The sequence below is a fragment of the Ipomoea nil genome, unplaced genomic scaffold (genome assembly GCF_001879475.1).
Source record: "Ipomoea nil cultivar Tokyo-kokei standard unplaced genomic scaffold, Asagao_1.1 scaffold0465, whole genome shotgun sequence".
NCBI lineage: Eukaryota > Viridiplantae > Streptophyta > Magnoliopsida > Solanales > Convolvulaceae > Ipomoea > Ipomoea nil.
The window spans coordinates 2,447,652-2,475,562 of NW_017616893.1; the positions used below are offsets into that span (position 1 = coordinate 2,447,652).

The window sequence follows — 27,911 nt, forward strand, 5'->3', positions numbered from 1 at the left end:
ACGGTATCTTTTTTTTTTTTTTTAAATTAAGTTATTATTTTAAATATTCTAAAAAAAAGTAATTATTTTAAATAATAATTTTTTAAAAATATTTTAAAATAGAGATGACCTGCTAATTACCTGAAAAACCTACAAATTGAATTAATTGAATATAATTGGTTAGTTCAGGGACTCAATTATAGCTTTTTTAAGTTCGATGACCTAGTTATATTATTGAATGCCGTTCGATGACCTATTTGACCTTTATTCCTTTTTTTATTAAAGTTAAGACGTTGATTCTGTTTAAAACCCACACTCTAATTTCAAATAAAAAAACCCCACTCTTTTCTTCTTCAACACAACTCTTCCGATCCGGCGCCTACAGGCCACAACTCTTCCTCCACACTCGCACGCCACACCGCCGTCGCCACTGCTACAGCTGCTCATTCTCGTCGCCACAGCGGTAGTCCCCTTGACGAACGCCAGCCGCCGCAATAGCCAGCGTCGCGTCTCCGCCAAAGCCCCGCCGGACGTCGCCTAGCCGCCACAGCTCGCCGCACGTCGACGCCTCGCAGCAACAGCTCGCCGGACATACGTACGGTAATATATATATTTATTTATTTTTTAAAATCGTTTTTTTTTTTATATATATTTTGAATTATTATTTTTTATATATTTTGAATTTTATAATTATATTTCGAATTATTGTGTGGATATTTCAAATTTTAGGAATTGTTTTGTATATATATGTTGAATTATTTCTATACTTTTGAAATTCATGTGCTGAAAACCTGTAATTGGACATTGTGGCATCATCTATTATATTTCTGGGTATTTTGTTCCCATTTTCTAATTCCCAGATTGGCGTAAAATGATCCATTCATAACAACTGTTCACTTAGTCTAATTGGTGCTTTCAATTAAAACCATGCTATTTTATAGCAAAATTTACATTCCTAAATGGCAGCAGCATCATTGTTGTTGCTCTTTCATTTCTCTGTTTTTATCTTTTTGGAATCAAATGATAGTATTGTGTTTTAGAAGTGGTGGCACCAAGACAGTGCACTGGTGACTTGAGAAGTTTTCTAATTGGTGGAAAATCTAGCACTAACATAAATAAGCTGGTATTAATGAGTGGCTTATAAGGAAGTGGCTGAAGCTCAACAATGGAACTTTTGCAAGTAATTTTGTGTCACTTTGACTTTCGATTACTTTTGAGTTTTCCAGTAAAAAGAAGCATCTGTTACAAACACTATGATCTGCCTTAGGATTTTTCCAAGCATTGGATGTTTGACCTCCAGCAACATTTTTAAATTCTCCTTCTCCAGTCACACATGATTAGCTTTATCATTCTCCTTGACGATTAGCACTAACAGCAATTAAGAAGATTTTTTTTTTTTTGTGTGTGCTCGTGGAATAATGAATTTCTTACTTTAGATGCATTAAGCACCACTGAATTCCTATTTTTGAACTCCTGTCAACCCTCTAAAAAGTGGATCAACTTGCATTTATTTCCATAGAGTATAGAGTGAAAAGAGTTCTTACTCTATGAGTCCACAGTAGTGGATACAGTTTAATTTCGCTGTTGAGTGTTGACAGGAACAATACGACGTCCCTTTATCATTTGTTTTCGTCCGATATTAAGAGGCTCAGGGAAGAACTCAACAATCAGAATGCCGGCCATGGCGGATGAAACGGAAACGAAAATCTCTGACGATGGAGAAGAAGGAATTGTAGAGAAAGACGCAAAAGTATTAAATTTTCTCGATTCATTGGATAGCTATCTGATTCTCATGGACACTTTATCTTCAACACTTCGCCAGGTACCAATTCCTTCACTTAATTTTGATTTTTACATTTTATTCTTTGTTTTTGTTTTTTTTTTCTATCCAGAAATAGATTCTTGGATTTGTATCTATAATGATCTGCTTGTATGTTGCAACGATTATCATTTGATGCGGATTTCTAGTTTAAATTTGTAGATTATGTGAAATTAAGTGACTAAAGTATCAGAATAAAGTATCATTTGTTGCTAATTGAGTGAAATCACTGAAATGATAGCTCTTAATTTAACATGTCAATGTTGCGTTTCTGATTACGTCTTTGGCTCTATTGTATCCGTTGCAGGGATGTCTGGAGTTGGCTAGTGCTCGGCTTTCTATGGGTGCGTCACGCATCAACAGCTCATTGCTTGACCTCAAACCACATTCTGCCGCAACTACATTGGAAATCGATCATTTGGAAGGTTGAACTGTGATTTCCATCATTAAATTTTGCACTTAGAAGTGAAACTCATATAGTTAGGTTTAAACTATGTGCAGATTGAGTATTAAAGATGGTATTTCTTCTGTAGCAGGATCCAGGATGGAGCAGGTGCATTTCAGGTTATGCAAGAGGGCTTCTTCTGCTAGTCCACAAAGCACACCCAAGGAAGGTAAATTTGCATAGAAAATCTTACAATCCAGAGTCCACGCACCATGGTGATGATTCTGGTAATTACTGTGTATTTGTTTTCCATCTTATTCACTGATTTACTAGAATTGGTGTGCCAAGTCTTTAAAGTGAGAATTCTAAGGATCCACTAGTGATGATCTTTTAACTTTATTTGATTTTTGACATCTGAAATATAACTTGTATTCTACTTCAGAAGCTCAGGGGAAGAAGCAAGAAAATAATGGATCTCCGCGAACAGTTGATGACCAAGTAAATTAACCTCTTTTCTGACCAGTATTGCTCTTCTTTAACTTGTTTTAAGGCATATAACCTACAGTTAGGCATCAGCTCTGTATTCAAACATAAATTTAAGCCAGATTTCCAAAATTCAGTTTCAATAGTATTGGTAGAGGCAAAATGAATTTACTTTTCCAATTTTTAAAATCATTAGATGTTGGTCCAATTTTTAAAATTGAAGTTAAATTGGTGATAATTGAATCAACACTTGAGACTTTTACTATGTTCTTCTAGGCTCAGAGAGAGCGGCTCAAATCACTATCTATGTTTGGAATGCTGGTTTCTCCAAAGCTTCGTGCTGCCCAACGTTCATATGAGACAAGTGAATAACTTAACCCTTTATTTAAAGTTCACGCATGTTTTCAAGGATCAAAGTTGTAACGAGATTCATTTCTTTCATTCTTCAAGCTTTTATCTGTGAAGGATAGTCTCAACATTAAGAAAATCCTGAACATGTGCAGACATTTAGGAATTCTGGACTAAAATTTATTGCACATCCCTCACTTCCCCTTCGTGTTAATCATTTTCTGTGGCTTAATCTGTTCGTAGCTCTGGATACTATCATAGAAATAGCAAACATTCGAACGTCACTGCTGCATGCATACAATCAAGTGGTGGAAGATATGAAAATCACTCCTCCAAATGACTAGAGGTTTCTCTTTTTTATCCTGGTTGATCAATTTTTCATATTTAGCCATTGGTTTTTTCTCAATACTGATTCAGATTACAAAGTATGAAGGTGTGCATTGCCTTCCCCTCTGCCCCCCCTAACATATTAAGACAATTTGAAAATAAAGAAAAAGAGGAATACATGGCATCAACGAATTGTGTATGAAAAAGGAACACTTGTGATCTTTATAATTTATTCACTCAATCTTGTATTGTAGCCTTCTCGTGATTGCTAACTTGTGATCTTTATAATTTATTCACTCAATCTTGTATTGTAGCCTTCTCGTGATTGCTAACTTGTTTCTTCTATATACAGCTTATTGTAACCTGGGATGACTTTTCATTGGGAGGAATCGAGTTGTTTATTTTCTAATCTTAATTTAAAGCATTTGAAGCTCCTCACACCTCATCTGCTTGATTGGTTCTCCTCCAAAATCTATCTCGCAAACCATTTTGAATTGCTTATTCATTCTCTTGTAATGGTGGATGTATGCCTTCCATTGTGCTTGATTTTTGTAAAAGATTGTAATCACAGATTCACAGTTAAGCTTATCATATAGTTAATGACAGTCAATGCAGAAAGTCAGTCTGTACATTTTTATATATGCATTCATCTTTCTGAGCTCCATCTTTATTTGTTCGAGCAAATCTTGATGTTCCCACAAGGATTCCATCTTGTTTGCATCCCCATAATCAAAATCTGACTCGTTTTCCGACATGGGATTTCCAGATTCTGATAAATTGTTGGTGAAGAACTCATCATCTAGTTCCCAATCCTCCAACTCGCCTGCATCTTCATGAAAATTGTTCTCCGATAGAAACTCGGGTTCCAAACTTTCGAGGCTATCGTTGCCATCTTTCTTGAATTCTTCAAGGACTTCTCCCATCACAGAACCATCATCTAATCCCCAATCCTCAAAGTTCCCTGCACCTTCATGAAAATCGTTCTCTGATAAAAACTCAGATTCCATAGTTTCATGGCTATAACTATCATCACCATAATAATAGCATAATTAAAAACTCATATCTCTATCTCTATATATATTAAAGCATAATGAAGTATAGAAAAAAGTTAATTGTGTTCAAATTTATTGGTAAAGTTTTATATTTAATATAATTTGTGTATATATTCATTTAAACCTCAATTATAATTAATTTGACTCCACATATATAAAGAGGAGAAATTAGATATGAGATAAATATAGTTCTTACATAAATAATTTTTTTCAAATGAATAAGTTTTTGGCGGAGATTTTCGACAAATATCACCTGTTATTTTATTTACAAGTTTTATTTAAATACGTTAGTTATATAATTAAAGTAGTTATTTCAAATTCAAATTCCTTTCAAAAGAAAAATTCAAATTCAAATAATAATGCAAGTAACAATAAACTTTAAAATCAACATAATAATAGCATAATTAAACTTTCAAAAATATTAAATATTACATTATTGTATAGTTATACTTACATTTTTAATCAAACTAATTCTGAGCTGAAGAATTCAAATACGTTTTTCTGTTTCTACAACTATTACTTTCTTTGCTAATTCAGAGGATGTAAAAAATTTAATTGGTAAATTTGTTAATAATAGTTCGTGCATCGCACGGGACAATTACTAGTTGCCTTTAAAAAATACTCGGTATTTGATTTGATTTGACATTACGTGTATCATTTCTTGCTCATTTTTCAATGTGATATGATTGACACTCTTACAAGTTATGTAAGTAATAATAAAAGCTAGCAAGATTTTTGAATCAAACATTTTGGAGGAACTACCTATAAATACTGCAAATCTTGGAAAGACAACCCACGTTCACATTGAAGCACAAAGGATGTCTTCAAGAGACAACCCACTTTTACATTGAAGCACAAAGGAATGATCAAGAAACAAAAGGTAGATTAATTATTATTTTCCTTTCTATTATTTACACTGAAGCGGAAGAGATCAGGCTCCATCTCACGAAACTTCCTCCTTTTTAACATCTATACAATGATGCTCATTTGTTTTAGGGAAGGAAAACAGGGAGAGGCAAAGCTTGTAAAGAAAAAATGTTAGATCCCCCTTTTTAAGGGAATCAACAACATACCAATGATTCTCATATTGACACTTGAAATAAGTAAGTTTCTAACTCAAACAAGATATTGACTAATGATAAAACATGTAAATCTAATTTCACATTTGGCATGTGATAATCATGTTAAAAGGTAATAATGATATACTTTTTAAACTGAATTTTGGTGAAACACCACATTTACATTTAAGCACAAGAGAATAAAGAAAATGTGATTGGTCAGTAGTCTATGTTTTTGGTCTCTCTACTCAGATGAATTTCTAGTGTCCAATATTGCGATAGTTTTTTAAGGAAAATTGCATAAAAATAAGGAAAATATTAGATTTTGCAGTTCAATCATAAATCCTTACAATTTTTTTTGTTATTTATTTATTTATTATTTTTTTTAAAAAAGAAACTACATAAAATTACTCGAATTATTAGAGTTTGCAGTTCAAATCATGAACCCTAACATTTCCATGTTTTTTCCCGTTTATTTTTCCTTACTTACTAATAAAGAAAATAAACAAATTGGATAGTTTTGGTCTACAATACAGTGAACAGACGGGAAAAAATTATACAAAAAAAATAAATTTTACTTACTTTCCTCTCAGATCTGTTGATGGATTGCGCTCCTAGCCACGTACTCAGTTAGCGAGAGTTGAAATATTTTCGTCGACTTTTTTCTCCGTCATCTTAATCGGTGTATACAGCTGTTTACCGATTTACTCATCAGTATAACGATGCTATGTATCTATATAAAAGCGTGTAGTAAAACTGAAAAAATGAAGGATAGAGAAAAATGAAATCGACGCCATGCATGGAGATGAAGAATCATTTGGAAGCAACGGGCTTCGACATCTTAGGAGAAAAAAAAAGAAGGAAACAACGGAAAATAGAGATTAAAGCAAGAAAGTGGAAAGCAGGAGATATGTTGCTAAAATAGTAGAGCGAAGACGGAGCAAGGGTTCTCGGACAGGGGTGGCTGCAATCTGGTGGAGTTAGGGTTTGGTTTGATTTTTTTAAAAAATATATGGGCTTTTATGGGTTTGGGCTGTGTTAAATAGTGAGCTTTTTGTTTGGGCCAACAAAAATATAAATTGTGTATAGATTAATCTGGCCTAAAAAATTTGTTTAGGCCAGATTAATCTATACGCAATTTATATTTTTGTTGGCCCAAACAAAAACTCACTATTTAACCTAGTCCAAACCCATAAAACCCATATATTAAGAAAAAAAAAAAAATCAAACCCTAACTCCACCAGATTGCAGCCACCCCTGTCCGAGAACCCTTGCTCCGCCTTCCCTCTACCATTTTAGCAACACATCTCCTGCTTTACACTTTCTTGCTTTAATCTCCATTTTCTGTTGTTTCCTTCTTTTTTTTCTCCGAAGATGTCGAAGCCCGTTGCTTCCAGATGATTCTTCATCTGCATGCATGGCGTCGATTTCATTTTTCTCTATCCTCTTTGGCTTCATTTTTCCAGTTTTACTACACGCTTTTATATAGATACATAGCATCGCTATACCGATGAGTAAATCGGCGAATGACTGTATACACCGATTAAGATGACGGAGAAAAAAGTCGACGGAAATATCTCAAATCTCTCTAACTGAGTACGTGGCTAGAAGCTCAGTCCATCAACAGATCTAAGAGGAAAATAAGTAATTTTTTTTTGTTTAATTTTTTTCCCGTCTGTTCACTGTATTGTAGGCCAAAACTATCCAATTTGTTTATTTTCTTTATTAATAAGCAAGGAAAAATAAACGGGAAAAAACATGAAAATGTTAGGGTTCATGATTTGAACGGCAAAATCTAATAATTACAGTAATTTTATGCAGTTTCTTAAAAAAAAAAAACAGAAAATTGTAAGGATTTATGATTTGAACTGCAAAATCTAATGTTTCCCTTATTTTTATGCAATTTTTCTTAAAAAACTATCGCAATATTGGACACTATTGAAGAAATTCATTTGAGTAGAGAAACCAAAAACATAGACATACAGTCATACAAACCAATCACATTTTCTTTATTCTCATGTGCTTAAATGTAAATGTGGTGTTTCACCAAAATTCAGTTTAACAAGTATATCACTATTACCTTTTAACATGCTTATCACATGCCAAATGTGAAATTAGATTTACATGTTTTATCATTAGTCAATACCTTGTTTGAGTTAGAAACTTACTTGTTTGAGTTTTTTGGCTATTATAATAATACTCTAATCTTGATTTCAGCATGGTTGCAATAGGCGCTAGGCGCTAGTCGGGCGGTAGAGTAGCGCCTAGCGCCGCGCGGCCTAAGCGGCCTAGGCGGTTAACTGAAATAATGAAAAACAGTGCAAGTGTATAGGTGCATATATGTCATATTATACATACATACATACATACATACATACATACATACATACATACATACATACATACATATATATATATATATATATATATATATATATATATAGATGTCATATAAATGAAAAAAAATTAGCAAGGTCGAGTCGATTGAGTTAACTCGGCTAACTCAACAGAAATTGACGAGTTAACTCGGCGTAATCGGCCGAGTTAGGCGCTAGGCGACCGAATTAGGCGCTAGGTGGGTGCCTAGGCGGCCGGTCTCTTAGGCGGGAGCCTAGGGGGGAAATCGCCACAGCCTAGAGGCCCCTAGCGCCTAGGCGCCGATTACTCGGTGCCTAGGCGGGATTTTTGCAACCCTCATTTCAGGTGTCAATATGAGAATCCTTGTATGCTGTTGATTTCCTTAAAAAAGGGATCTAACATTTTTTCTTTACAATTTTTGCCTCTCCCTGTTCTCCTTTCCACAAAAACAAATGAGCTGTATAGATGTTAAAAAGGAGGAAGTTTCGTGAGATAGAGCCTGATCTCTTGTGCTTCAGTGTAAATAATAGAAAGAAAAATAATGATTAATCTACCTTTTGTTTCCTGATAATTCCTTTGTGCTTCAATGTAAAAGTGAGTTGTCTCTTGAAGACATCCTTTGTGCTTCAATGCGAAAGCGGATTGTCTCTCCAAGACTTGCAGTATTTATGGATAGTTTCTTCCAAAATGTTTGATTCAAAAATCTTGCTAGCTTTTATTATTACTTACATATAACTTGTAAAAGTGGATGTCAGTTAGATCACATTGAAAAATGAGCAAGAAAAGCTACATGTAATGTCAAATCAAAGCAAATATTTTTTTAAGGCAATAATTTTTAATTAAAAAAATCTAAAAAGGAAAAAAATTTTCAAAACTTTGAGCGAGAATTTACACCAAATCTGTTTGGCTTTATTGAACATTGTAATTCCGAGCTCGACTTTACAATGATCGAATCAAAATGTAAACATTTGTCGCCACCAAACCTAAGTAAGTTATGAATACATGTTTATTCGTTACACCAAATAATTATAAATGTAGTGATTGATATAATTTATTCTTCCAAAAGGTTGAACCCCAACCCTAAGGGCCCCCCACACTCTGACCCGACAGAGCATTAGGGAAGATGTAAATCATGGTAACTCAACTGAACATGAACCACAGAGGCTAGACCGGAGCTCACTGACCCGACAGAGCATTTGGGAGGATGTAAATCATGGTAACTCAACTGAACATGAACCACAGAGGCTAGACCGGAGCTCACTGACCCGACAGAGCATTTGGGAGGATGTAAATCATGGTAACTCAACTGAACATGAACCACAGAGGCTAGACCGGAGCTCACTGCGCACAAGGAATCCCTCTCGCTTTGAGAGGTAACTCCCACACTGCCGCTGGTGAGACTCGATCCCTGGTCATTCTTCCAAAATTTCACCTCTGTGAGCAGTTAAGATGCCCATGCGGGAATTGATATAATTTATTGAATTGACTATTCAGCGAGATTAAAATTATTATTCTTCGAATGAAAACGGAAATGCAATAAGTAAAAAGTAATTAAGATAGTAATAAATTATGGTTCCATGATCCTACAGTCAAAACTGAAATGCAATAAAGTAAAAACAATTAAGATAGTAATAAAATCTGGTTTCTACTCACCATCATGCCATATCATGTGCTTCTCATTTAATTGTTGTAACTTGTAACCATCCACAATTATGTCAACTTCATTTACTAATCACTCCCTAAAAAAATGAAATTTGACAAGGATATTCCTTTTTTTTTTTTTATTGGCACCAAAATTTATAATCCTATTACTTTTGAATTCTCGGGACTCGCTCTTAAAATTTTAAAGCAAAATAAATTGTGAAATATATCTTAATTATTAGTTTAGATTTTACACTATTGTTTTTGAACACTAATTGATCAGCTTCCTCGATGGCCTGAGTTATTACCAAATAAATCACATTAAAAAAACTCTTGTACAACGAGTTTAACTGATAGAGAGTTGACAAGAATCAAACTAATAACTTTGATATATAAAAATTATAGGTTACCAACTTGGACACCTTTTTGGACCAGTTGTATTGGAGTGAATTTCATTTTTGGTCCTACTGTTATATGGGTGTTTCCAATTTTAGTCCACCTTAATTTTTTTTGCCACTTTATGACCACTATTATTGAATGTGTTCCACTTTTAGTCCACTGTTAGTATTTCCATCAAGAGGCCGTGTAATCTAGGGGTATTTTGATCTTTCTTCTCATCCAAGACTATGTTTGACTAAAAGAAATGAGAACATTAAACCTAAAACCTAAGAAACCTCGCCGGCCCATGTTGGAACGAACGAGACGATATAGCTTTGGCTTCCCATTCTCGTTGTTCGAAGAGCCATCTTCGAATATCGGAGGAGGACGACGAAGCGCCTGGATTAAAAGAGAAGAGACAACCATAAAAAGACCAAAATACCCTTGGATTATACTGCCTCTCGACGGAAATATTAACGGTGGACTAAAAGTGGAACACATTCAATAACAGTGGTTGTAAAGTGGCAAAAAAAATTAAGGTGGACTAACATTGGAAACGGCCCTATAACAGTAGGACCAGAAATGGAATTCACTCGTTGTATTGTGATAATTGTAATTATTTGTTTGAGGAAAGTGAAAATGTAAACAGATTTATGTAATATTCTGTAATAATCATGTCCCAAACGGCTAAGTTCAAATCTTTTTTAAAAAGTAGTTCAAATTATTATTATTGTTATTTTTTTAATTATAAAAGTCACTTCGCATTTTTTTTTTTTGGTAACTTGTAATCATTATCAAAGAACATGTCATAAGTAAATTATCATCTTGTATATTAATAGTTCAGACAATACACAAAAGAGTAATATGTATTATAAAAATTCTATATGACGAATTCAATTGATAAAATATTAACAGATATCAAACTAATAATATTATGATATAAAAATTATACTTTTTCTATTCGGTCATAGTCCGTTTTTTTCCTCTCAAAATGTTGAATCCCCAACCCAAGAGCTCTCGACACTCCGGCCCATTTGGAACAATGTAAATTACGGTGACTTTTAATGGCTCAGCAGATATGGCTAAATACCGGTGCGTACAAATAATCTGTCTACTTTGAACATAATTGCCTCCGAGATTCTAATCTTGGTTCATTATATGTAAAAGGAAGGTGATGATAGTGAAAAGGGGAATTCTATTTACACCACTCGAGTTAAATCCACTTTTGGTCCTACATTTATTGCGCATTGGACACATTTTTCCTGTTTTTATTAATTTTGCCACATTTTATTCCGACTTTATAAAAGTTGGACACTTTTAATCGACCGTTCGAATTAGCGTTAAGTCTCTGTGAAATTGAAGGGCATTTTTATCTGGTCTTCTTCAACAATCTTGAGCTGAAAGGCAAACACATCATCTGCATTTCGCCTCTCGAAGCTAGCTCTGCTGGGGAAAGGCAAACACATCATCAGCTTACTCACTAGAAGATTTTTTTTAATTCACTTTGCACACTAAATTCATCTTTTTCCAGAAATTCCCCATGTTCCAGAAAATAAACCTCCACAATAGAGATGAAACTATCCTAGAAACAAGAAAACTGAAGCCAAAAACAAGCTCATCGATTTGCTTATAAAGAGGGAATTCGCATTGATAAGATTAATGATAGTGAAAGGTAACTTAAAATTCATTTTTTGTTCTGTTTAGATCAAGCGTTTTTGGAAGTAGTAATAGACCGTTGCTTGCACTTTTATTTGCTTATAACATTGTTGAGTGCTGACTGTTGAGCATATATAATATGCAATCTAACTATCCACTTAAGTTTTTAGTTGAGATGTGGTATCAAAGCTAACCTCGTATCAAAGGTTATGAGTTTGAATTTTCGCGTCGTTCGATAAAAGTAGATTATGGTCCACGTGTTACTTGAAACCCGTCAAAAGTAACTAGTTCCCGTACACAACTATCAGCTTAGGCTTTTGGTTGAGATGGAGTACATCTTCAATTCTGACTTTGTTGCAATAAATTGTATTACTTGGAGAGGTCGATAAATTTATTTTCTTTATATATTTGTGATCCCTATATACAGTTACAGCAGCTTAGGGGCTTATGGTCAATCAAAGCTTGCTAACATACTGCATGCAAAGGAGCTAACAAGACGCTTAAAGGTATTAAGAAGAAATAAAAACTTATTTTAAAAGAAAAAATTCCATATTGGTCCCTCAATTATTTTAAATATTAAATTATGAGCCTTTGATTTATGAGCAAGTATCTGAAAGTGTGCTATATGTAAAATTTGCATTATGACTATAGTCTGACAAATAACCACAAATAAAGAAATCTCACCAGAAATCAAACTTAAGAGTTTATAATTACCTAACAAATAAATATGATATTGCAAATAAATATTTGTTTATTAAATTGATTTCAAAGATGAATATTTTATTAATTATGCATAACATTTTTCCTTCTTTTTCCTTTATTATTGTTTTGCGAACAATACATCAACAAATTTTTTTATGCTCCTATAGAAATTGAGATTTATTTACCCCGTAAATGAAAATATGATATCTACAGCTAATGTGATAATAAAGTAACTAAATGGATTCACCTGGAAGCAAAAAGGGAAAACTCCTCCCCCAAGGGTCACACACCCTTGGCCTACAGAATGACACCCATACACCCTTGGCCTACAGAATTGTAGAAGCTTAAATCACGATGACACCCATATATACTACGACTGTCAGGATTCGACCACATGCTCTTGGAACAAATCTGATACCCGATAACCAATTATGCTACTGGTGTGGGTCCAAATGTATTAACCTTATAATTAATTAATCATACCGATGAAATAATTAAAGAACAAAAAAATATTAATTTTAAAATCAACAACCTCAGCTCATAATTAATAAAATAGATTGGATAATTTTATTCATAGAATTGAAACATCATATAAGCTTTTATACATTATGTAACAAAAGTGACACTTCAATCTTTATTGTAAACTTAACACAAAACATATTATTTCAAGCGGCGGCTATCCAAAGCTTCCCCTCGATCTGATCGGTAGTCTTCAACTTCAAAGGACGCTGCAAGAAGCACAAAACCACATAAGTAAAAACAAACCCAGAGCTCTACTATGTACGTAGTAATGCATTGCTGGAAAATATGAAATTTCCGACCACCTGATCTTAAATCAAGTCGAAAGTAAAAATGGCCGAAAATAACAATAAAAATTTTTTTCGGATACCAAAAGTGGTCGGAAATAGCAATAAAAGTTTTTCCAGATATCAAAATCACTTTCAGGTGGTCGGAAATTCATAATTTCCAGTGATTTAACGGTCCAAACGGATTGCTAACTTTTGACAGTTGATATCGCGGCTGATGGTAATACTGCTCGCAAGACCACAACTCCAGGGAAGAACGGCGGCGACGTCGGCCTTGATGTCGGGTCTAGCGGCGGTGGCCTTGAGACATTCGCAGGCGTCCCGCCTGTCTTGCTGCGTCGGAGTACCCCTGAGCAGGTTTCTGAAGGAGTCACAGCACTCCATTGGAGGATGAGCGCCGCCCTCTTGGAGGTAGCCGAGGCAAGAGGAAATGATTAAGTCCACCGTCTGGCAGTCGATGGCTTGGCCAAGCCGCACTGCGGCGAGCACCGCCGCTATGAAGATCACTGGAGCCATCGCACGATTCATGGTTGCTTTAATTTTGGTATATAACTTTAGCTTAGCTTGTTGAATTGAATAGGAAGAAATATAATGGTGGGATGAATGATCAGTAGTATGGAGTACGGTATTTATAGTAAGGGAAGCCGGATGGGATGAGTAAAGAAGTATATATGAATATATGATTCTGGTACAAGTTATAATTTAAATTCTTGTATAATAAGTCTCGCTCATTTATGTCTATATTTTTAATGCTAATCATTTTATACATTATGCTTTTAGAGTTGTACTATATAATTTTTTGGACAAAAATACCCATACCGTTATAACTTCCGTTATCTATTTCATTATTGTTACCATGCACATGCATCCACCATATATTTTCTTATATTATTTAATGATAATAATATTTGTAGTATTATATATTATATATTGGATTATTATAATAAATAAATTTGATTTCATATAATTTTAATTAGTAGAGATTTATTAGTTATTTTAAAAAATATAAGTATTGACATATCATTTTGCACATCGCGCATAGAAAAGACTAGTATATATATATATATATATATATATATATATATATATATATATATATATATATTAAAGAGGTGTTTTCAAAGTTGAATTGAACTTACTTTTCTCCCTTCTTTGGCACTATTTGCATATGCTTTAACGGATGACATCCTTAATATTGAAATATGATGGGGTTTGTACATTTTGAAGTTAAATGTTAAATCAACTAGAGATATATAAGAAGTTAGGAGTATGTTCTCAAAGTTGAACTGAACTTGCTTTTTTCCCTTATCGGTTTGGATTATTCGCGTTGCTTTAACGAATGTCATCCTTAATATTGAAGTAGCTAGGATGAGACTTGTACATTTTGAAGTAATTAAGAATAGGGGTGGTGTATTGGTTCAGTTCGGATGATGATATTCAAAATTTATTTGGGGTGATATTTTTACACCCAATATCTCAATCAAATTTAATTTGGATATGTTTGGTTGCGGTGAATTTTTTTTGGGCTATTCTGGGTTAGTTCAGATACACCCAAAACTTTATTTTTATCAATTTTGAATTTTTTAATATTTTTTTACTATTTGTGCATGTTTTAACCGATGTCATCCTTAATATTGAATCATGACGAGACTTGTGCATTTTGAAGTAAGATTTTAAATCAATTAGATATATATAAGAAGTGTTCTCAAAATTGAATTGAATTGAACTTGCTTTTTGCTATTATTTCGCACTATTCGCCTATGCTTTAACGGATGGCATCCTTAATATATTATATATAAGAGGTCTTCTCAAAGTTGAATTGAACTTACTTTTCTCCCTTATTTCGCACTATTCGCCTATGCTTTAATGGATGCCATCCTTAATATATAAGAGGTGTTCTCGAAGTTGAATTGAACTTACTTTTCTCCCTTATTTCGCACTATTCGCCTATGCTTTAATGGATGACATCCTTAATATTGAAATATGATGAGGTTTTTATATTTTGAAGTTAAATTTTAAATCAACTAGAGATATATAAGAAGTCAGGTATTCTCAAAGTTGAACTGAACTTGCATTTTTCCCTTATCGGTTTGGATTATTCGCGTTGCTTTAACGAATTGCATCCTTAATATAGAAGTAGGATGAGGCTTGTACATTTTGAAGAAATTAAGAATAGGGGTGGTGTGTTGGTTCAATTCGGATGATGATACTCAAAATTTATTTTGGATGATATTTTTATACCTGATATCATGACCAAATTTAATTTGGATATGTTTAGTTCGGGTGAAATTTTTTTAAGTTATTCCGGGTTAGTTCAGATACACACAAAACTTTATTTTTATTAATTTTGAGTTTTTTAAAATATTTTATTATTGGTGTATTTATATATTTTTTATATACTATTAAACTAAAAAAAAATACAAAATACTAATAATTAATTAACTAAGAGACTATTGGAAATTAATATGTTCATGAATTATGAAATACATTTAAAACTAAATATATAATTTATACGGCACATCTATTGCGTAGGACAGCTGGCCTGGAGATTTAAGATTGTTCCCTACCCAAAGTCAATGATCTAACTCACATTTGGTTAAAGATCGATGAGCCCTTTCCATTCAACCACATCCCTAAGTTTTTATATGACAACTATTATATAGTGTGATGACACATATGTTACCATTCTAAATGGGTGGTCATAGGACCGAACCTGGTGGTGGAGACATTATAAATACTACCTTATAAAGAATCATAAGCGTTTAAATTAGTTCGGGCTGTGATTGGTATGGATAAAATGTTAACTCTCGATATCTGAACCATATATATATATATATATATATATATATATATATATATATATACATACTAGTGATTCAGCCGCGCGATGCACGGGAAAAAATGATGTTATTATAAATATAAATAGAAAATAGAAAAAATAAAAATATTTTAAATTGTTTAATATAATAATATTTTTGAGCTTCCATCGGTCAAGTATTTATTATTTTTATAGAATACAAAATTACAATTAAAATTAAAATTAAAATTTTGTATGGTTAATATAATCTCTAATTATGTACATATTCAAATAAACTTATAGAGAAAATTTACATAATTACATTGATTTATTCTTAATTGTATTTCATTTAGATTATAATTTTCACAATACGAATAATAACTAAGATAATTACATTTAGAAAGCAAATTTCAAATTTTGTATGAGTAAATTTAAAATAAATGTAATCCTTTGTTATGGGGAAAAAAAAATAGCTATTTTATTTTTCAAATGTTGTGCATTTTTTTTTATAGTAAAGAATGTTGTGGCTATTTTATAATAATAATTAGGATAGAGATAATACTTGTAACAATAATTACTCACCAAAATAATAATTGTAACATTAATTAATTACTTCCCAAACCATATAGCTTTATTATAGTTAAGATAATATATATATATATATATATATATATATATATATATATATTTATATTTATATTTATATTTATTTATTTATTTATATTAGTTATACCATAATTAAAAATATCCGATAACTATTCGGGCTTACATGAAGTTTATGCCACCCCTAAGTAAGATTTTAAATCACATAGAGATATATAAGATATGTTCTCAAAGTTGAACGGAATTTTCTTTTTCCTCTTATTAATTTGGATTATTCATACCGTGTATATTTTAATAAATGACATTCTTAATATTGAAGTAAGATGGAGCTCGTACATTTTGAAGTATGATTTTAAATTTAGGAAATTATAATTTCAATCGACACAATTGTTGATTTGTTGGTATCTAAATATAGTTCTATTTTATTCAGCATCGATATCATACTGGTTGAGTGGTTAGTCATTTTTTTTTAAAAAAATTTTTGTACTTCAAATGACTCTCCGTTCACAACCTTGATTTTTAAGGATTTATTCATTCACACGTTGTAGCTTGTGGGTAGGGATGGCTATTGTTTATCATGGTTCAATTTTAGTTCTAAATAAATAATTCATAGTTCGAGATTTGTACTGTTGGAATTGAAATCTTGTAGTCATAAGGAAGATTTGATTTCAATTTCATGAATTAACAATTCATGTTTGAACCACCATTTTTAATTTTTAATTCTTTTAAAACATTTTTCAAATTTCAAGTTCTCTTGAAATTTGTTATTCCAAATTCCATGCACGTCGATGTGTTAGAATGAGATGTTGACAAGGCAAACAATATAATACCTATATACTATATATAAAACTATAAATAAATAAATAAATAAATAAATAAATAAATAAATAAATATATATATATATATATATATATATATATATCATTTTTGGTCCATCAACTATAATACATGTATCAAATTTGGTCATTGACTATTAAAATTTGTAAATTATTAGGTGCATGCAAGATTATGTAATAAGTATCACATTTGATTATTGACTATTAATATTTTTCGGTTACTTGGCCATAAATTTGACTGAAAATTTTAACAACATGATCAGATGTGATACAAATTACAAAGTTATGCAACTAATTTGAATATATTACCTTTCAATTTTTTTTTTTTTTGAATATAATAATAGTCAATGGCCAAATGTGTGATACAAATTACATAATCATACACCTAATTTAAAAAGTTTAATAAACAATGATCAAATTTGATACATATACTATAGCCGAGGATCAAAAATGATCTTTTATCTATTCATTAATATCGCAGGATTAATAAATAAATATACCATACATGTAAATAAACTATACCAAGATATAATAAGGCATATATATAATTGATGTCTTAGCTTGTAAATATTGTATCTTTTATATATATATATATATATATATATATATATATATATATATTAATAAGAGCCAAATAGAGTTAGACTTATAATAATAGATAGAAAAAATAACGGTCAAATTTTTAATCAAATGAATGACTCAGATTTTAAATTTTCCTTAGAGATTTCCTAATTTATCCTTTTTTTTTTATTATTTAAAATGGAAGGGGGAAACCCAGGGGAAGCAACTAGAAGTCCTAATTAATACAAATATTTCGCCATATAGGGAACCTCATCTTCTAGTAGGCCTCTGATTTCTTGAGGGGCATCTGGTAGAATCTGTAATCTGCTTAGTTGCCCTTTAGACTTTTTAGCAAGGTAATCTGCAATGCGATTTTGTTCTCGGGGGATGGCCGAGATCTGCCATTGGTCCAGTTTACGGAGTTCACGTTTGCAAGCAGAAAGAATGTTGTGTGTCGCAATCGTGGAAGGTCTTGAAGCTTTCATGAATTTCGCAATTTCCTCAGAATCTGTTTCCAGTAAGACTTTTTTGAAACCACCAGCAATAGCCAATAGCAAGCTGAACTCCTTTCAATGCTGCCCATGCTTCACTTTCCAAGGGGGTGCACATACCTATCACAAACGTAAATCCATTGATCCAATCCCCATTAGAGTTCCTGATGACTCCGCCACAGCCCGCAAGGAGAGATGAAGGAGATACCGAACCATCGACGTTTACTTTGACAAAATCCTCCGGTGGTTTTGACCAACATAGGTTCCTCCATGTAAGTCTATCATCTGAAACTTGAGGTCCTCTAGCTCTTGAAAATGCTCTGTTGATCTCATTAATCTGAGAATTCAAGATTATAATCTTCGTGGACAGAGGTGTGATTTTGTTGCTAAAAATAGCCTCATTTCTCCACTTCCATAACCACCATGAAGTAACTGCGAATGTGGTCTTCTGCCACCTGATGCTTCCGCAATCCCTTCATCGATCCAATTAACTAATGGTAGGTTTCTAAGCCTCTCGTGAGTCTCTGGTAATATAATACCCCATACTTCTTCTGCTGCTGGACAAAATCGCAGCACATGGTCGCTGTCCTCCGTGATGTCTCCACATAGCCCACATTTATCACATGTGGTTAGGCCGCGTTTGAAACGTTTAAGGTTTGTCATGATCCTGTTGTGTCTAGTAAGCCAGATGAAGGTGCGAATCTTATTGGGTAGCTTCAACTTCCAGATTTTGTTCCAGTTAGCAGAGTTTGGGAGATTCTCAGGTCCCAGGGCGATGTCATGAGCAGATTTCACTGAAAATTCTCCGTTGAGCTCTCCAGGCCAGCTTCGAATATCATTCAAATCCTGTTCATTGATAAGTACAAATGCTTCAAGTTTCCTGCAGATTTCGTCCGGAAGTAGATGTGTTACCTGGTCCTAACACCAGCCAAAGTCCTGATTCCAGTAGCTATTGACGGATCTGTTGAGGACTGTTGTAGGGACCTCTCCAGTGGCTAGTTCCAAAAGGGGTCTATCGTCTATCCATCTATCTTTCCAAAAGAGTGTGTTGAGACCATTTCTAACCTGCCACCTAGACCCACTCTAGATGATTGGGATTGCATTATAAATGCCTCTCCAAGCATTCGAGCAATTGCTCTTTAATCGTCAAGAAGAAGGGTCGTGGGATACAATACCGTATTTGGTTTTGCAGAGGTCAGCCCATAAGCTGCTTGAGTCCTTCGCAAGGTTCCAGCCCAGCTTTGCAAGATAAGCTTGGTTCATCTCCTTCAACTTTCGGATGCCTAGTCCTCCATTGGACTTGCTTCTAGTAATTACATCCCAGTTAATCAGATGGCATCGTCTTGATCCTTGATTACTTCCCCAAATAAAACTTCTGATCATCTTTTCAATGGACGCAATAACTCCAACAGGTAGTTGAGTTGTCTGCATAGTGAAATAGGGGATCGCCGAGAGGACCGATTGGGCCAAAATCTGCCTTCCAGCCAACGAGAGAGAGCTAGATTTCCACCCTGATAGACGTGTCTGGATCCTTTCAATAATTCCCGAATATGAGTCACATTTAAGTCTACCATGGATAGAAGGAATGCCTAAGTATTTTCCCATATTGGTAACACTTGGGATTCCAGAAGCATTGACTATGTTCTGTTGGAGCTGAGAAGGCACGTTTTTTGAGAAAAATAAGGAAGACTTATGTAAGCTTACTGCTTGACCCGAGACTGAACAAAACAAATCCAAGCATTTCCTCATTTCTTTAGCCTGCTGGACCGATGCTTCTCCATATAGGATTAGATCATCTGCAAAAAAGAGGTGAGACAGATTAGGAGCATTACGGGATATTCTAATGCCTTTCCAGTCACTATGTCTAATAGAACAATTGATTATGTGACTCAATCTTTCAATGCAAAGAACAAAGAGTAAAGGGGAAAGTGGATCTCCCTGTCTAATTCCTCTCCCTGGTTTGAACCACTCTGTTTGCTGCCCGTTCCATAGGACTGCTAGTTTGGATGATGTAACACACTCTAGGATATTCCTTATCCACGTCTGATTAAATCCTATATCCTGGAGTGTATCCTTAATGAATTCCCATGAAAGCCGGTCATATGCCTTTTCCAGATCAACTTTCATCAGCATCCAACCTGTTTTTCCTTTTTTTGTTTCTCATTGAATTTAGAACTTCTTGATAGATAAGAATGTTTTCTAAAATCTGTCTTCCCGGGATAAAACTTGATTGGTGCTGGCCCACTAATTTTCTGGAAATCTCTTTCAGCCGAATGGTCATGATCTTCGTTATCAACTTGTAGGAGACGTTGCACAGGCCTATGGGACGAAACTGTTTCACATTCTCTGGGGCGGGTACCTTAGGGATCAATGGTAGAAGAGTGTCGTTGCAGCCATGTGGGAGATGTCCTTCATCAAAGAACTTCTTCACAGTCCGAACCATAATGTTTCCAACAATGTTCCATGCTGAATTGAATCTGAAGCTTTTAAGTGTTGGGTCAATGGGAAGCCGATCAGTATTCAGAAGTAGCGGCGAATGGTCTGAATTAATCATAGGTAAATGTTGAACTTCTGCATTCGGAAAGCGTAGCTTCCATTCTATGTTGCTGAGGGCGCGATCCAAACGAGCCGCTTTGAAGGAGGGCTTGTCCACCCCTCTCATCCATGTAAAACTTGATCCAGTATACCCTAAGTCTATAAGTCTTTCGCTATGGATCCAATTATTGAATTGTGAGCATCTTGTGTGAGAATAGGATTCTGAGTTGCTAACTTCTTCTTTGCAGGTGACCGAATTGAAATCACCTACGGTCAACCAAGGACCTTGTGGATCAAACCGATCCCCAGAAAGATCTTCAAAGAGTTTCCTTCTAAGACTATGGTCCGGGCTCCCATAAACCACAGTCATCAGCCAGGAGTTCTGCCCAGCTTCCATTACCTGCAAACATATAAATTGTGGGTGAGTGTACAAAATATCAATATTCAAATTGCTTTTCCATAAAATCCAAATTCCCCCAGAAAAGCCTACAGACTCTACTTTAATCCAATCATCAAAGCCAAACTTGGAACATATAGCATTCGCCTGATGTCCTGAAACTTTGGGTTCCAATAGACAAACAATCGAAGGATTGTGTAAGGAAACAAAATACTTAAGGGTGCGCCTAAACGAATTCGAGGCCGCCCCTTGACAATTCCAAATAAAACTAATCATTAAAAAAGGAAGAGGGAAGGGACACAGGCTCAAAGGCCTTGGCGAGAGTCTGCCACAAATCCACTATGGTCAGAACGACCAACTCCATCCTGCATATCGATATCCGGAGGTTCGCCCATCACTGGTTCAGCCAAGTTGATATCAGGCGGAACGTGCTCCAGGCTGTCTCCATGGTCGACCAGTACAGGAGCATCCGTTTGAATGTCTTCATGATACACTGTGGTTGTTGAAATAACGCCCGTTCTATTTCCCTGGACAACCGTGTGTTCCATTTCGGCTGCCGCCCGGTTAGGAAGTCCCCCCTACCCCCACGGCCTCTTGTTGTTTCTCGAGTTGGTGGTGGGGCTTGAGGTGTGGGCGGTGGATGGTTTATTGTCCTATCTCCTTCTGTTGGCCTTCGGCCAGATCCTTGATGACCCCCTCTGTAATTAGTCCTGATTCTGGGTAGATTAACCGATTGGTGAACGTCTGGAGCTCTAGGTAGATCTCCTTGGTTTTCTCCCATCAATTCATCCTCATTTTGCAGCGCAGCAAATCGCGATGGAGAACCCAGGTGAACTGGTTCATTAGTGTTACCAGGTGTCGAATGGGTCCTTGGTCTGCCCACTCCGCTTCCAGGCTGAAAAGGTGTTCTGTTTTGTCTTCTCCTGTCCTTGCGTGTGACAAGCATCCATGCCCCATATCTTTCTTTAGGTTTCTGGATTGGGGCTGGCACAGGTGGTGCTTCACTCGCTCCATTGACAGATGTGGACTCTCCTGCTTCGTTTACCCCACATTGCTCTATCCGATGACCGTAAGTTCCGCACTTGAAGCAAATCTGATGGATGCCTTCATACTCAATTGGCCATTCAACCCCTTCAATGACAAACATCGGCAAAAGTGGCTTAGATATATCCAGCTCTACACATACCCTAGCAAATTTACCTTTGGAGACAAAATCTGTTGCAGTGTCGATCTTGACTGGGCGCCCTATATTCTTGCCGATTTTTTTCAAGAAGTCCTCATCAAAGTATTCAATCAGGAGGGAGGGGAATCTTAGCCATGCCAAGACTTTATCCACCGCGCCCTTTCTTGTGTCGAAATTTGGCCTCCACTCGAGCGTTATTAGGTAATGATCGAAAACCATCCATGGTCCCTGATATTTGGCAGCTTCATAGTCCGCAAGTGAGTCGAACTTGGCCAAGAAATAGTCATTGTTGAGCGCAATTAATTCGAATCCAGATTCCGGCTTCCACATCCTTTGTAACCTTTGGAGAAGATATGAGTACCCCACCGTTCTCCCCAGTAGGCGGATAATTAAGGATCTGCGTCAAGGACGTCTTAGTCGCTCCTTTTCTTCTTTTGTAACCCTAATCACAGGGTAGTCATATGTCTTGCCGTCGTCGTCCATATCATCATCGGACACTTCAACTTCTTCTAGCGGTGTATCCACCGATTTCCGATTCCAAGCCTAATTCGAGGTTGCCGCCGGTGTCTGCCAATGAGTCGATTCTGGAGTACCCTGCGGTGTTTCTTGAACTAAGTTCTCTGTGGCCGGATTGGACGAAGTGGTGATAGGTTCCCTGGCCCTTTTAGATTTCTTTGTACTTCTTTCCAACAAATCCTGATCTTCCGGCGACCGATTGGTCGCCGCCGGCGAAGGGAAATCAGAGAGAGAGTCGGACGCCATCTCAATTGACATATTTTATGTTCAAACTATTTTATCCTTAATTATATGATTATCCGTTAACTTTTCCGTTAAATATTATCTTCTCCATTAATTTCTGTTACATCACCGTTAACTTACTCATTGATTTCAATAAGAAAGGTCTTAGGTTCGAACCTCATCCCAATCAAAGTTGGCGGTCAAATTTTTTAATCAAATGATGAATGGTTCAGATTGATCAGATTTTAATTTTTCCTTAAGATTTCCTAATTTATCCTTAATGAATATGATTATCCGTTAACTTTTCCGTTAAATATTATCTTTTCCGTTAATTTCTGTTAGTTCATCGTTAACTTACTCATTGATTTCAATAAGAAAGGTCTTAGGTTCGAACCCCATCCCAATCAAAGTTGGCATAATTAGTACTCTATTTTACTCTTATTAAATTAAAATAATAATTTAGTAGCTACAACAAAAAATAATACATATGCATTTCTTTAATTTAGAATTATGTGTCTACAATGTCTTTATTCAAAAAAATTATTCATTATCAATAAGTTAAATAAGAGAAATAATTTCATTAGTTATATTGTATTTATTTTTCTCCAATATAAAAATTCTTTACATTCAAATTCATCAATTGATTATATTCGCTACATTCTCCCTACAATGTCTTTATTAACAAAAAAAATTATTCATTATCAATAAATTAATTAAGAGAAATAATTTTATTAGTTATATTGTCTTTATATTTCTCCAATTAAAAATTCTTTACATTCAAATTCATCAATTGATTATATTCACTACATTGTCTATTATCTTTTTTGTGCACTATTGTTTAATTAAATATCAAAGTTATAATACAAAATAATGCTATATATTTATTTACCAAGTATTTTATTAATACCATGAAAAAATTTAAAAAAATATAATTAATAAACTCAATTATATTAACTATTTGAGGGATTTGTTAACAAATGGAGTATTCAAATCACACAACAAATTGAAGTGAGAATTACCTCGCAATGTCTTTGTTTCACAATCAGCAGTTAGCGGTTAGCGTTAGTGGATTATATTAGCGAATTTGACTAGCGAATTATATCAACGGTTGGTAAAAAGATATTTGAAAAAATTAGCTGTTTAGATTAACATGTAAAATGACCTAAGGGTATACATATATTTAATAATAATAATAATAATAATAATAATAATAATAATAATAATTGTTTTAAAAAATAAAAAAATAAAAAAAATATAATTAAGCCAATCATATTAACAACTTGGGGGATTTATTGACAAAAAGAGTATTCAAATCACACAACAAATTGAAGTAGGAAACTATCTCGCAATGTCCTTTTTTGGCAATCAACAGTTAGCTCTTCAATATTAGTATATATTTAATATTTTATGTCCTAATTTTTATTTGCTCTCCCTTATGTCCCGTAGTTGGTTTCAACCATACCTATACAATTTTTTTATTGACAATTATAATCAATCTTGAATATATTATTTTGCATTTGTAAACTTAGAATTGCCTATTAAATACGCAAATTTAACATTCAATTATCTATGCATGAACAATTCCAATATAATCTTGCCTTTGATATACTTTAAAGTACTTATTTAAAAAAAAAAAATATTGGGCATGATTCCAATGGCGCAATGCGCGTAAAAAATTAGTATCATAATAAGAAAGACAGAGCCATAAAATGGACCGCATAATTTGATTCATAGATACTTATAAACCTTTGTACAATATAATATCACAAATGTCACACTTCAATCTTTATTGCAAACAAAAAAGATGAACAAAACGGATTATTTCAAGTAGCCATCCAAAGCTTCTCATCGGATTATTCAGTCCGGTAGTCCGCCGCCATGCACGCATTCAATTCAACGCTCAACCGATACTGCAATTCAAGAAGAACACAAATTAGCATACGTGAAATGAATTAATCAGACAGAAATAATCTAACACGTAGTAATAACGATCGAATTACTAATTAACCTTTGACAGTTGATGTCGGTGCTGATGGGGACGCCGGTGGAAACGCCACATTTGCCGGGAAGACCGGTGGCGACCTCGGCCTTGACGCCTAAGGTAGGGGCGACGGCCTTGAGACATTCACAGGCGTCCTGCCTGTCTTGCTGCGACGGAGTTATCCTGATCAGGGAGTTAACGGCGTCACAGCACTGTTGTGGAGGAGCATCGCCGCCGTTTTGGAGATAGGCGAGGCAAGGGGACACTGTGAAGTCCACCAGGCCGCAGTCGACGGCTTGGCCAGGTCGCAGCGCAGCGAGCACCGCCGCAATGAGGATAGCCGCCGAAGCCATTGCTCGATTCATGGTTTCTTTTAGCTAGTATATATATATATATATATATATATATATATATATATATATATATATATATATATAACTTATTAGCTTGTTGAATTATAATTGATGGAGGGATGGAGTGGGGTTTTTTATAGTAAGGGGAAGAAGCAAGAATGGCGTGATAGCATGACTTCCATTGCAGGTATATATCAGCCGTGCTCTGAATTTGCTTTTCTCCGGGCCTTTCTGTCCGGATTATTCGTGTTTGCTTTAACAGATGACATTCTTAATATTGAAGTATTAGGTATTTGGCAATCAAGTTCTACTTTTTTGTCTAATGATCTTCTTAACTTAAAATTAGTTTTATGATAACTTAAATTGGTTTATGTGATCCTTCGCTAGATAAAGTCACTAAGATCACAAATAGAGCCATCAAAATGAATTACCCGTCAAATCTATTGTCCATCCTGTAGTAAGTAGGGGCAAGTGCATGACATAGTCAATAATACTTGATTATGATAAAATCGGCCTAGGCGCCCCAAGGCTATTCCGCTTTCACTATTAGGCGACCAAAAATCGATCGGGCGCCTAGGTGGCGAAATCGACCAAAATCGGTCAAAATTAACCTAGTCGGCCAACTCGATCTAGGCGGTCAACTCGGCCGAGTCGGTCGTTTTCGTCTGATGTCGACTGGTCCAGTCGTCCGTAGACTAGTTTAATACTTTGAATCTTTGGATGATTTAAGTATTTGAGTATTTCACATTTGATGTTATGACTTATGAATTATGAATTATCATAATTTCATTTATTTGGATGTATTATTTGATTGAATGTTGAAAACAAGCCTCATTAAAATTGTCAAATTGGCAAGTCTCCCATTAATTTTTTGGCGCCTGCGTAGGTGAGGTCCGTACACCCGACTAAGCTACCTGTGTGGATCCAAATGTGCTAACCTTATAATTAATTAATCATACCGAGGAAATAATTAAAGAGCAAATAAATATTAATTTTAAAATCAACAACCTCAGCTCATAATTAATAAAATAGATTGGATAATTTTATTCATAGAATTGAAACATCATATAATCTTTTATACATTATGTAACAAAAGTGACACTTCAATCTTTATTGTAAACTTAACACAAAACATATTATTTCAAGCGGCGGCTATCCAAAGCTTCCCCTCGATCCGATCAGAGTATACCAGTCCGGTATAGTCTTCAACTTCAAAGGACGCTGCAAGAAGCACAAAACCACATAAGTAAAAACAAATCCAGAGCTCTACTATGTACGTAGTAATGCACGGTTGGAAATTATGAAATTTCTGATCACCATCTAAAAGTGGTCGGAACAAGACTTTCCACTTAATTTAAGATTACTTTCAGGTGGTCGGAAATTCCATAATTTACAGCATGTAACGGTCCTAACGGATTGCTAACTTTTGACAGTTGATATCGCGGCTGATGGTAATACTGCTCGCAAGACCACAACTCCAGGGAAGAACGGAGGCAACGTCGGCCTTGATGTCGGGTCTAGCGGCGGTGGCCTTGAGACATTCGCAGGCCTCCTGCCTGTCTTGCTGCGTCGGAGTACCCCTGAGCAGGTTTCTGAAGGAGTCACAGCACTCCATTGGAGGATGAGCGCCGCCCTCTTGGAGGTAGCCGAGGCAAGAGGAAATGATTAAGTCCACCGTCTGGCAGTCGATGGCTTGGCCAAGCCGCACTGCGGCGAGCACCGCCGCTATGAAGATCACGGGAGCCATCGCACGATTCATGGTTGCTTTAATTTTGGTATATAACTTTAGCTTAGCTTGTTGAATTGAATAGGAAGAAATATAATGGTGGGATGAATGATCAGTAGTATGGAGTACGGTATTTATAGTAAGGGGAAGATACTTGCATGCATACAAAAATCAAGCAACCCGGATGGGATGAGTAAAGAAGTATATATGATTCTGGTAAAAGTTATAAGTTCAAATCTTATTAACAATAAATAAATAAATAAATAAATAAATATATATATATATATATATATATATATATATATATATATATAATTGCATTCAGATGCAAATGAAGCGCCCATGAGGGAATATGTGAATGAATCAGCGCGCGATACGTGTCCAAATCTAATGGATTAAAAAAAATACGGTGGCATTTTCGTAAATAATTGAACATCGAAGTGCAAGTAAAATGTATTACAAGTGCATGTAAAATGTATTATAGGTATAAGTAAAATTTACACTGAGCATCAATACTAAGTGTACCTATAGTTATAAGTAGTTGCACCTATAGTTATAAGTACGTGCACCTAGGTGCATGAATGTTTGCGGGAAGTGAATGTTAGCAAGGCAAAATTACATGCACTTATATGTGAAAGTAGGTGCACTTGTAAGTGATTTTACTTGCACTTCGATGTTCAATTATTTACAAAAATGCCACCACATTTTTGTAATCTA

At 34.8% G+C, this 27,911-nt stretch overlaps 7 protein-coding genes across 7 annotated transcripts; 1 reads left to right on the forward strand and 6 right to left on the reverse strand.

Annotated features, from left to right (window-relative positions):
- Nucleotides 1–329: 329 nt before the first annotated feature.
- On the forward strand, nucleotides 330–3,980 carry LOC109172999. Its single transcript, XM_019322244.1, has 8 exons — nucleotides 330–513; nucleotides 545–579; nucleotides 1,578–1,801; nucleotides 2,106–2,223; nucleotides 2,332–2,412; nucleotides 2,626–2,681; nucleotides 2,943–3,030; nucleotides 3,258–3,980. The coding sequence occupies exons 3-8, from the start codon at nucleotides 1,652–1,654 to the stop codon at nucleotides 3,356–3,358; spliced, it is 594 nt and encodes a 197-aa protein (XP_019177789.1). The 5' UTR covers nucleotides 330–513; nucleotides 545–579; nucleotides 1,578–1,651; the 3' UTR covers nucleotides 3,359–3,980.
- LOC109172998 lies at nucleotides 3,938–4,366 on the reverse strand. The gene is made up of 2 exons (XM_019322243.1): nucleotides 4,278–4,366; nucleotides 3,938–4,226 (listed from the first exon to the last, which is right to left on the reverse strand). Exons 1-2 carry the CDS (start codon nucleotides 4,346–4,348, stop codon nucleotides 3,938–3,940), a joined length of 360 nt encoding a protein of 119 aa, XP_019177788.1. The 5' UTR covers nucleotides 4,349–4,366.
- Nucleotides 4,367–12,730: 8,364 nt separating this feature from the next.
- LOC109173106 (non-specific lipid-transfer protein A-like) lies at nucleotides 12,731–13,593 on the reverse strand. The gene is made up of 2 exons (XM_019322361.1): nucleotides 13,186–13,593; nucleotides 12,731–12,914 (listed from the first exon to the last, which is right to left on the reverse strand). Exons 1-2 carry the CDS (start codon nucleotides 13,518–13,520, stop codon nucleotides 12,905–12,907), a joined length of 345 nt encoding a protein of 114 aa, XP_019177906.1. The 5' UTR covers nucleotides 13,521–13,593; the 3' UTR covers nucleotides 12,731–12,904.
- A 6,779-nt stretch (nucleotides 13,594–20,372) lies between these two features.
- LOC109173030 lies at nucleotides 20,373–22,458 on the reverse strand. Its single transcript, XM_019322287.1, has 2 exons — nucleotides 22,414–22,458; nucleotides 20,373–21,216 (listed from the first exon to the last, which is right to left on the reverse strand). Exon 2 carries the CDS (start codon nucleotides 21,211–21,213, stop codon nucleotides 20,398–20,400), a length of 816 nt encoding a protein of 271 aa, XP_019177832.1. The 5' UTR covers nucleotides 21,214–21,216; nucleotides 22,414–22,458; the 3' UTR covers nucleotides 20,373–20,397.
- LOC109173079 lies at nucleotides 21,519–22,726 on the reverse strand. The gene is made up of 2 exons (XM_019322337.1): nucleotides 21,796–22,726; nucleotides 21,519–21,706 (listed from the first exon to the last, which is right to left on the reverse strand). The coding sequence occupies exons 1-2, from the start codon at nucleotides 22,724–22,726 to the stop codon at nucleotides 21,519–21,521; spliced, it is 1,119 nt and encodes a 372-aa protein (XP_019177882.1).
- A 2,093-nt stretch (nucleotides 22,727–24,819) lies between these two features.
- Nucleotides 24,820–25,576, reverse strand: LOC109173109 (non-specific lipid-transfer protein A-like). The gene is made up of 3 exons (XM_019322364.1): nucleotides 25,558–25,576; nucleotides 25,143–25,509; nucleotides 24,820–25,044 (listed from the first exon to the last, which is right to left on the reverse strand). The coding sequence occupies exons 2-3, from the start codon at nucleotides 25,478–25,480 to the stop codon at nucleotides 25,035–25,037; spliced, it is 348 nt and encodes a 115-aa protein (XP_019177909.1). The 5' UTR covers nucleotides 25,481–25,509; nucleotides 25,558–25,576; the 3' UTR covers nucleotides 24,820–25,034.
- A 912-nt stretch (nucleotides 25,577–26,488) lies between these two features.
- LOC109173108 (non-specific lipid-transfer protein A-like) lies at nucleotides 26,489–27,309 on the reverse strand. The gene is made up of 2 exons (XM_019322363.1): nucleotides 26,893–27,309; nucleotides 26,489–26,689 (listed from the first exon to the last, which is right to left on the reverse strand). Exons 1-2 carry the CDS (start codon nucleotides 27,225–27,227, stop codon nucleotides 26,680–26,682), a joined length of 345 nt encoding a protein of 114 aa, XP_019177908.1. The 5' UTR covers nucleotides 27,228–27,309; the 3' UTR covers nucleotides 26,489–26,679.
- Between the last annotated feature and the right edge of the window lie 602 nt (nucleotides 27,310–27,911).